Genomic DNA, 10,293 nt, shown 5'->3' on the forward strand with positions numbered 1-10,293 from the left:
TATCCTGTTCAGGAGTGGCCGATTCAATCACAATCAATAAAATCAAACTTGTGAGGATTTTTTTTTCTTAAGATAGAGCTTTATATGTAACAGTGTAATTAAATTATTCAATGGTTACAGAATAAAAGTGTTTTGTCTGTGTGACTTTTTTCAGCTTTTCTTGTTCTAGATTCTAGAAGATCAGCAATAGACACTTTTCCTTTGGGGGTATGGATGTTGGTGCTTACCGCTTATTTGAGCATTATCTATAAAAAAGTATATTTGATATCTCAACTACGATAGTCCAGAAACATTTGATCTGCTCTTTTAATGAAAAACAATACACCAAAAATCTGTAGCCACATTCTCCAGCTACTTTTCTAAGTACGAAGTATAATTACACGGTTATAATAGTGTTTTATTGAACTATTTTCAACTCAATAAGTATGCAGTGATAGTAAGCAGATGCATACTGTAGGTTATTTATTTAATTATTCCACTGTTGTAAATCAAAAAAATGATTTGTATAAGGAACCATTTGAGGAAGTGGTTTTACAAAATTGTACCCGGAGTGAATTAATTTTTATTATTAGTCTCCAAATCTTCAGCGAAGAGGCGCCACAAAGAGTCCACAAACGCAAAAGGTTTTTGAGGAAAAGCTGCAATCATATTGATGACCACACGGGGGCGGAAGTTAAGATTCTCATTGGTCACAAATGTTTCCGCCAACCAATGAAAACCTTTACGTCCCATCTCTTGCTTCCGGGTGTCCGGGACGATAGTTCACCGTTACGTTTGATCATTTCCCTCTTGTTCTAACAAAGCTAAAGGCCCATAAAACTTTTTGAAAATGAACCGAATATTCGGACGTGGAAAGCCGAAAGCGCCTCCTCCAGATCTGTCGGACTGCATTGGGAATGTGAGTCCTGTCAGGCTGGGATATATTGTTGTTTACGTGTGTGTGTTAGCCACATAGCGGTTCCGTTAAGGGTCACAAAAGAGCAGGCAAAGCTTGTTAGCTAGCGATGTAGCTGGAGCTAATTGTTCTTTTCTAACACAGCGACACTGTGAACGAGTAAAACCACTGCTGTTGAGCTATCGCGCCCTGTTTTCCCCACGAACACGACGTGAATATGTGGCGTTTCGCGTCCGCCTTTAGTCTCTTTGTGTGCCGGAAATCATTTTACTTCTAAACGAGTCTCTCACTCAGGTGGATGCGAGGTCAGAATCCATAGAGAAGAAGGTTTCCAGACTAGATGCGGAACTTTTGAAGTACAAGGATCAAATGAAAAAGATGAGAGACGGGCCCTCGAAGGTAACACAGGGCAGCCTGAGCAACGATGAAGATTGTTGATGCATCATCATCAGTTTGAGTCATTTCTGAGTTGTTGTTTTGTTCAATGCAGAACATGGTGAAACAGAAAGCATTGAGAGTTCTGAAGCAGAAGAGGATGTGAGTGCTGCTAATCTATTGGTGTAAATTATTTTAATCTGGTTTTGACATTATGTAGGTTTTGCAGATTAGACGGCACGTTTTCTATTGTTACATGTCTCGATCACATCTCCTTAGTATATGCTTAATGAATACTAGTTATTGTACCGCCATAAATATAAGTTGGTAGGTTTCTATTGAGAGTGGAGATTTAAAAACCATATATGCAAAACCAAGATGCTTCAAGGTAAACTCTTATTTTATTTCATGCAGGTATGAGGGTCAAAAAGAGCAGCTGTCGCAACAGTCTTTCAATATGGAGCAAGCCAACTACACAATCCAGACTTTAAAGGACACCAAAACAACAGTAAGAGACGCACAAGTTCTAATAACACCGGGTATTTTAAGTTAGCGTTGAGTTGCTCTGTCTTCAGCAACGCAAATCATCTAATCAACAAGGAAACAGTACATAGTGAGTAAACATCGCTCTTTACAATGACACCTTATCCCTGTGTGCGCAACATGTGTATCGAAAAAGATATTAGGCCGAGTTGTTGTCTTTTTAATCATGAACAGAATTGACCTTTCGCTTTTTTTTTACTCTTTTTTTCCAGGTGGACGCCATGAAAATTGGGGCAAAGGAAATGAAAAAGGCTTACAAAGATGTCAAACTTGATCAGATTGATGTACGTTTGATACCACTACACTTTCTCTAGTACTACTCAGCAGTTCTGCGTTGTGGTTTAGGCGACACCAGTTTTCGATATTAAATGTTTGTTTTTTTTCCTTTGCAAGCAGGCTATTTCTGGATGTCATTCATTAAAGGTGATCACATCTATTTGATCAATCAGGATTTACAGGACCAGCTGGAGGACATGATGGAGGAAGCCAATGAGGTGCAGGAGGCTCTGAGCCGCAGCTACGGCACACCAGACATAGACGAGGACGATCTTGAAGCAGGTATGCTTCACTGTCTCTGATGTATTTATTTTACTTTCTGAGTACTATCATTCCTCAGTATTTAAAACCATTTTTTTTATGACTACTTGTAACTCCTACCTGTGAATTAAAGATGCTGACATAAGGAGCTAATAGCAATTTATTTAGCTATTTGTCCTGTCTATGTGGGAAGCTAAGTTGAATTGAATGAAGTTTATCAACAAAGGATATTCAGAAAAAACAACAACAAACAAACAAAAATACGCTATCAAGTACTTACAATCGAAAAGGAGCAGGATGAAGAAAAACGTATTTAACCATCAATATCTTAGCTATAAATGTATACACACATTATCCAAGTCAACATATATGGTTGTTAAACGTTGGGGGGGTCGTGCTAATCAGTATAGCATCAGTGTTTTATGCCTCATTTTAAGGGAGCAACAGAACATTTGTTACGGTTTAATTACCTAATCTAGTGTAATAGCAGGCGTAATGCATGACGTGTAATTAAGCATTCCAGTGTATGTTTCCAGAGCTGGACGCTCTGGGAGACGAGCTGCTGCTGGACGATGACAGCTCCTACCTGGACGATGCTTCGGCTGCTCCGTCTATTCCTGAGGGAATGCCCAGCGACAGCAAGACAAACAAGGTGACAGAGCACACTCCTCCTCCTCCTCATCATCATCATCATCATCATCACTCATTAACCTATTTATCATCAACATATTTTCAAGCTTTTATCTTTTTTAATAAGTTACATCCTTTTCAAATATCGAAACAAAGCCGCGTGCCCGCCCTAAATACACGCTTCTCCTGCTCCACAAATCCGTGCGTTCCACTTCAGCTGCTTGTTCAAGCATAGATTTCACGGTTTGGTTGGACATATACGGCACAAAAATGAGTCCCGTGTTCAAACAAGTTCCAGAGCTCAACTGCACAACACCCACCTTGTGAATAATTGTGTTCCGAGTCTGCTCTTGCAGCGGAATTGAAACAAGCTGTGACTGTTGACGCGGTAACACGCTGACACAAAACTATATACACAGGGCCTCTTCGCAGCGAGTGAGTTCTATTTGTTCTCGTACTACCAGTCTGAACTCGTGTACTTATCAACGTAGAGGAAGCGTTTCTTCGCGCGATCTTTTAAATGTTCTTGTCTTTTTGTTTCCAGGATGGCGTTCTGGTGGATGAGTTTGGCCTGCCACAGATTCCCGCCACATAAGCAAGGGATGGATTAAACAACTGCACAACTGAAAACACTTTTATATGTAGAGGAACATTTGTACATGCAGATCCATGTTTGAGGCTGTCGGTTGTGTGTCGTTACCACTACTGCGCTGGCATGAGGCCTTTAAGCAAAAAGAAAAACCTCCTTTCATCCCCGTGTCTCGACTCCCATTACCCCTATTACATAGTAATTATTCCTGTTTTATTTTCATAATCATTGTATCGTCATTTCGTTTAATTCCTAACTGAGGTCATTTGCATCAAGTAAAATAAATGATTTGTTTTTCTCTCTTGATTTTTTTTTTATCTTCTTCTTGCTCTTTCGGATTGTCCCGTCAGGCGTCGCCACAGCGAATCAACCTTCTAGTCGATTCCATGCTTAATTCTGGCAAAGTTTTACGCCGGATTCCATTCCTGCTGCAGCCCTCTGCATTTATCCGGGCTCGGGACCGGCCCAAGGGAGACGCTACCCGTGCTACCTCTGTATCAAGGTTTTGATCTAACCCTGAATATTGTAATGATTATTGTGAGTGTCTCGTTCTTTGAGTTGTGGAACCACATGTTGCATTAGACTGAGCAAGGTTAGGGTTGGAGGTAAATTCTTTCATTTAGTTGGTTTCCACTTTTACCTTGGAGCTGTCGAGGTTTTATGTTTTTCACATTAAGGAAACGAGATTGATACCAATCTCAGTTATTTTAGATTATCTTGTCTTGATTGAAATGAGTGGAAATGCTTCTCTCGGCTCAGGCATAATATAATAAAATGTCTGGTTTTCACAGGCCATGTCATCCTGCAGAAACTTAAAGACTTTATATAGCCGGTCTTGCATTCCTTTTATCTTAAGTATGAATTACCGACTTGTTTGTTGATTTATTATCTAAAAGTTCACTTTGTCTGTTTGCTTAAATTAATGCAAGTAATCTGTAACACTTAACTTTTTATATTAACCTTTATTTCTTATTTAAAACACTCAATAGAAACAAGAAGGTAAAAGCTGAGTAAAATATTTTACATGTCTCTGCTTTGAGCTTTTCTCAACCTTAATAGTAAATTATTTTCCTGTTGCCGGAGCTGAAAGACTATTGAACATCATCTCAGTCCCTTTCAACATTATTTTAAGATATTATCTTGCGATAGTAAATTCCACCAGTAGATGACGACAACGCAACGTCACAATTGTTCGAACTTCAAAGACATTTAAACACAAAATCCCACTTCAAATGACCAGTTAGAATGAAAACAAGCTGACATTATTACTAGAATGATTTGTCTTTTCCAGATATAGAACACATTTTAATTTCCAAACTACTGAGCTGACCGGCCTGATCTGTTATCGACTTGTAAGGCTGACTAGTTTTTTTTTTTTTTACGTCGCTTGTCCGGTTTCGCTTTTGAAAGAGAACTTTTAGGAGTTCCGGGAACGACAGTCAAAGTTTTCCCCACAGCACTTTCGAGAGTCGATCTCATGATCATTTGATCCATTCGCTTTATTTTAATTCCGCTGTGTCTCACAGGAAACACGTTCGAGACCCTTTTTTTTTGTTTGTTTATAGCCGTGACTTCTTCGATGGCCACCGCGCCGCAGCCTCTGCTTTACGTGAGATCGACGGATCTGATCAAAAAAGAGCCGCTGGACTACGGAGGCTTCGGGGACGTTTACCTGTGCTACCACGAAACCCTCGGCCAGGTGGTGTTGAAAACTATTTACACGGGGCTTCTCCGCAGCGAGTAAGTTCTATTTGTTACTGTGCTGCGGGCTCTGCCGGGCATTCCCCCTCTTCCTGCTACGGAATGACGTCACGTGTCCCATTAGAAATGTCCATCTTCAGACATCTCAAGCTGATCGAAGCTCTTTAAGATCTGCCTGCTATGACAAGCTTGCAATGATCTCATTCTTTAATTTTTTTTTGAGATAAAGTCGTCTGAGATACGGAAGCAAGTCGAGCATCCTTTTGTCAGAAACCGAATTGTAGTTTTCTTTCTCTAGGAGGTGCAACTAATGTCAGCTCTCTAAAATCTATTGTTCTTATACTTTCCAGGGAGAGTAAAAGGTCACTCCAGGAGGAGGGCAGCATCATGGCAAGCCTGAACCATGAGCGGGTGGTCAAGCTGCTGGGTGTGATCATGGAGGACGGACACTGCTCGCTCGTCATGGAGCTCATCCCCCGAGGCAACCTGCTGGTCATGCTTAAGACGGTCGGCGTATGTTAATTCAAAGATCCGCGAGTTTTTCCATCCAGAACTGAATTTGTTTATTTTGTTTCCATGAACCGAGGGATTAAAGTGTCGCTGCTTTTTGTGCTGCAGGTTTCTGTGCCCATATCCATCAAGGGCAGAATCATCTTGGAGATCCTGGAAGGGATGGTTTACCTCACAGAGCGACGCATCATACACAAGGACGTCAAGCCAGAAAACATCTTAGTGGACAAGGATTTTCACATCAAAGCGAGTCCCGCGCTTTACGCGCCTACGATCCTAAACAGCCGTGCATGCTGTGTGTTCTAAACACTCTTCTTCTGTGTTTCCCAGATTGCAGATCTCGGCCTGGCCACCTGCCAAGCATGGAGCAAACTCACAAAGGAGGAGTCTCGCCGGAAGAGTCGGAAGGGGCGATCCGCTGGGGCCAGAGGAGCAGGAACTCTGAGCTACATGGCCCCTGAGCACTTGTATAGCATACATACCCCGTCCACCGAGAAGTCTGACGTCTACAGTTTCGCAATTGTGGTTTGGGTCATCCTCACAGGGAAAGAGCCATACGCCAGTGAGTCGGGGATGTCGAAACATTTCCACGTGGCGATTTATGGGCAGTATCTGCCTGCAGAAAGCCGAACGGGCCAACGTTGACTGACGTCTGTGTGTTCAGACGCCAGGAGTGAGGACCACGTATGCCAATGCGTCAGGAATGGCGACCGACCATCAGAGGAGCTCATCCCGGACGACACGCCCTCAGAGATGATTCGTCTGATGAAGACGTGTTGGGAGCACAATCGGCTGCAGCGGCCTGCGTTTAAAGGTGCGGTTTCATGTGGAGGTTAAAAGAGGACAAGGTTCTCATGCAGATCCGTAGATATGAATCAGATACGAAGGTACTTAACACGAACGTCTTCCATCGTTGTTGCTTTAATAAAATATCCATATTTAAAATATCCAATAGGCATATTTAAGCTGGTTTAAGGTCATTCTCTGGCTCTCATCTTTCCCGTCGTTTTCCTTTTTCCCAGAGAGCTACGACTCCTTCCTTCCTTTCTACGAGGAGGATCTAGAACCACGAGTAGCAGAAGACTTGCTTTTTCTGAGGGTAAATCCATTTTCGTAAGGATTGGATGCGGTGATATTGTCTTAGGGTTCATATTTGAAGTAAAACATAAATCATGATGTTTTTATGTTGTTTAATGCAGAATTTGTATGAAGGCCCAGACGACCTTGTTGAGAAGATGAAAAAAGTGTCGATGACCCACGAATGCTTTTCGGCAGGTGACCACTCTTAGTAACTTTCAAGTGCCTCGTTTGTACTACAGTACGAAGTACACAAAGGTACTTCATACTGCCAAATCTCTCTATCAGTTGTGATAAGTCATGAAGTACAGACTGAATCAATACGCTCAATGGTGCCTATTTTACTGCGATGCTAAAATGCATTGCGTTTAGTGATCCTTTTGTCTTTGTGTGCACCATTTATCTAATATTAATAATAAAAGGGAGGGAATGCGTCAAATCAGAAATTTCCTCTTCTAGCGTGCAAAAATTCATAATTCAACTCAAGTTTCAATTCATTGTCCAAATAGTAAGCTATAACCGTCTCTGGTACGCGGACCTGGCTTGAACAGTGGCGTTCTTGCTTAAGCATCTCCCCTGCTCATCTTTCAGATAGCCCAGCTCCCTTGGTGAGTTCAGATCGGAACGTGTCTGTGCCTGTGCCTGTTGAAGCCAGCATTGAGGATCTGCGGGACGTCCGCTTTGAGCCATCCGAGGAGTCTGTCCAGGTAGACGCGAATGCCGCTAGTGGCTCTTCAGCTCTGGAGGACAAACTGGAGCGAGAGCTTCAGTACCACAAACACGGGAGCTACGACGGCGAGAGCCAACCTGGCGCTTCCAACGGCTTCCATCACAATGGCTCCAGTCCTTTCCTGATGAACCCAAACGCATCAGATCATATCGGAAGGCAGCCAGAACCAGACAGAGCCTCCTGCGTGTCCTCTGTCCAGTCCTGGACAAAAGCTGAGCCGGTGCAGCCCGAAAGTCAAGAAGAGGCTGCGTGTCACCCCTCGTCTGCGGTCTATGACTCGACACCTACTCCATCCCACCTGCCAATGTCTTCCAGCGCCTCCTCTCTGCCACAGTTCAACCAGCAGCATCCACATTCCCACTACGACCGCCAGCAGGCGTGGCCGATTTACCCAGTATCTGATACATCCGCTCCCGACGTCAGTTCTGGACGTCTCCTCGCCCCCTCCAAAAACAACATACCGGTACTACAAGATCCAGGTAGACAGAAATATATGAAGCATTTCTCCAACACATTTCAGATCTAAGATGTCTCGGCTGCTGCGGTCAGCTTTGACTGGGATGCACCGTGCTCATTAACGGGTGTTTTGCTTTGGGCTTTGGCCAGGATCTCTCTTCATTCAGAATGCCAGCGGGATCCAGATTGGGAGCAACAACACGATGAGTATCGGAGGTTATGAGTCATCCCATAGTTTATTGTCTCATCCTGCTAATGTCTCAACTAACCCTCCCATCAAAGAAGGAATTCTGAAATATGGTAAACCACAACAGCGTTTCTTTCATGTAGAAAATGTCTTATATACAATATATCCATACAGTTTAGTCGTCCTGTTGCTCTCGGGGCTCCAAGGAAGCTTTTATTATTTTTTGCTGCAAAATTGACAGAAATTAAGAAAAATCCTTATTTGTAATTTGTAATTCCTGGATTCTATTCTTTTTCTTCTTTTTTTTGTATGGCTAGCGCCTTAAATTGCAAAAGAGTCCAGTCTGCTGAAGCTGAGCTCTAATAGAAACATAACAGAGACATGGTTTAATTTTCATGTAGTTGCAGGATATATTCTGTTGGTCAACTAATCAATTAATCCTCTCTTTACCTCAGCACAGTAAGCAGTGACACATTGAGAGGTGCAGGAGATATTTACCAGAGTGAAGTTTGAATCTATACCCGATCGCTCCCTCCTCATTGGTTTGTCTTCTTTTGTGACTTAGAGCACCATCCTGTGACGGAGGAGCACTTGGACCTGCTGAGGGAAAACATCGGGGCTAACTGGAAGCGTTGCGCCCGGAAACTGGGCCTGACCAATGTGGAAATAGAGACCATTGAGCACGACTGTCACCGCGACGGTCTGCCGGAGATGGTGCACCAGATGGTGGAACGTTGGAAAATGACGGAGGGAAGCGTCGGTTGTACAATCGGGAAGCTGTGTCGAGCTCTGGAAGGCCACATAAAGGTAGACGTCATCCAGAAAATATTAGACACATGTGGCTCCTCCTTTTAGATCAGTTTCCTCTGAATGGCTTCATGCCTACGATGACCATGGTTGCTTCCTGTTTGTAAAATGTAAAGGTTCTCCATGTCTTTTTGTGTCTTTGATTTGAGGTTTTGTTATCCAACTTGTTCACCGTGCATTTGAGTTGGCAATTTATATATTTGGTGGGTCGTACTGGTTTAACGGGACTTTTCAAAGCAGTGGATTAATAATTTTAAGGTGTGTGTAGGTGTGTGTGTGCGTGTGTGTGGGTGTGCATGTGCCAAATCAGGCATTTCTTACAGATTATTTATAAACAACCTCTATAAAATGATCAAATTATTACATTTTTAGGTCTCTAAATCCTGAACCATGACATAATTGGCAGAAAAAGAAACTCCTTATTAATGTGTTAAAAAAAACATAAATAACATAAATTTGTACATATGTGCTTTAATTTGTATAATTTTTGCTAAATCCATAATTAATTGTAAAAACAAATTGCCACATGGAAAATGCAGATGCATGTGTTTGATTGTATATCATGCTTTTTGATGTAGAAGTGTCAAACTCCTGGAAGGCCAAGTGTATCAAATATGATACTCCCGGCTTCAAAGGGTTAAATAATCTGGAAATTCCGGTCATTACATTTCGTTTTATTCATAGACTCATGAATAAAGGTTACAATCTATGAAATCAATTATTTCATTTTGCTAAAGAATCTAATGTGTGTCATGTTGAATCTTCACACACATACAGATATTATTGAATATTGAATATTGATCAAAAAGGAAAGTATATCGTTTAAAAGTATTGATAATGGTAGGACAGATTTTAGAAACCCGAACTCAGTGTTTTGTCATGTTATTTGTCCAAATGTTTGTTCAAGGTTGGCAGGTCTGGGCAATTTGAAATAATCCATCTGATCTCCATAAGCAGGTTTCAGGTTCCTCTCATCATTTTTTTATGAAAGTAATTTGTGGGGAATTTCTTTTTTTCTTTTACACAAGAGTATTAGTAATGGTTTGTTTTTCTGGATGTGCATGAACTCTGTGCAAGTAACAGGAAGGTAAATATTGCTCTGTACTGTTTTCTTTGAAAAGTCTGTTTGAAATCACATTTTGATGAATTAAACCTGATCGTAACTGCCACTGCTGTTTCTTGTGTTCACTCTGCCTTGCGTGTTTTATCATCTGTTCACTAAACACGGTAAAACAAGTCCCTCCGTGCACATTGAT

The 10,293-nt window shown here is 41.9% G+C and overlaps 2 protein-coding genes across 2 annotated transcripts; both read left to right on the forward strand.

Annotated features, from left to right (window-relative positions):
- The first annotated feature begins 747 nt into the window (after nt 1-747).
- Nucleotides 748-3,869, forward strand: LOC137904864 (charged multivesicular body protein 5). Its single transcript, XM_068749074.1, has 8 exons — nt 748-898; nt 1,190-1,294; nt 1,386-1,432; nt 1,685-1,778; nt 2,026-2,097; nt 2,263-2,371; nt 2,887-3,002; nt 3,525-3,869. The coding sequence occupies exons 1-8, from the start codon at nt 830-832 to the stop codon at nt 3,573-3,575; spliced, it is 663 nt and encodes a 220-aa protein (XP_068605175.1). The 5' UTR covers nt 748-829; the 3' UTR covers nt 3,576-3,869.
- Nucleotides 3,870-5,148: 1,279 nt separating this feature from the next.
- ripk1l (receptor (TNFRSF)-interacting serine-threonine kinase 1, like) lies at nt 5,149-9,085 on the forward strand. The gene is made up of 11 exons (XM_068748491.1): nt 5,149-5,309; nt 5,621-5,777; nt 5,889-6,026; nt 6,111-6,342; nt 6,445-6,594; nt 6,803-6,879; nt 6,980-7,061; nt 7,431-7,700; nt 7,752-8,066; nt 8,194-8,343; nt 8,796-9,085. Exons 1-11 carry the CDS (start codon nt 5,149-5,151, stop codon nt 9,083-9,085), a joined length of 2,022 nt encoding a protein of 673 aa, XP_068604592.1.
- Nucleotides 9,086-10,293: the final 1,208 nt, after the last annotated feature.

This window comes from Brachionichthys hirsutus, chromosome 15 (assembly GCF_040956055.1).
Source record: "Brachionichthys hirsutus isolate HB-005 chromosome 15, CSIRO-AGI_Bhir_v1, whole genome shotgun sequence".
Classification (NCBI taxonomy): domain Eukaryota; kingdom Metazoa; phylum Chordata; class Actinopteri; order Lophiiformes; family Brachionichthyidae; genus Brachionichthys; species Brachionichthys hirsutus.

Coding starts and splice junctions, on each gene's coding strand:
- LOC137904864 (XM_068749074.1), top strand. CDS start 830: ATGAACCGAATATTCGGACGTGGAAAGCCGAAAGCGCCTCCTCCAGAT. Junction 1,779..2,025: donor TAAAGGACACCAAAACAACA/GTAAGAGACGCA, acceptor CTTTTTTTCCAG/GTGGACGCCATGAAAATTGG. Junction 2,372..2,886: donor CGAGGACGATCTTGAAGCAG/GTATGCTTCACT, acceptor GTATGTTTCCAG/AGCTGGACGCTCTGGGAGAC.
- ripk1l (XM_068748491.1), top strand. CDS start 5,149: ATGGCCACCGCGCCGCAGCCTCTGCTTTACGTGAGATCGACGGATCTG. Junction 7,701..7,751: donor CTTCCATCACAATGGCTCCA/GTCCTTTCCTGA, acceptor GAAGGCAGCCAG/AACCAGACAGAGCCTCCTGC. Junction 8,067..8,193: donor ACCGGTACTACAAGATCCAG/GTAGACAGAAAT, acceptor GGCTTTGGCCAG/GATCTCTCTTCATTCAGAAT.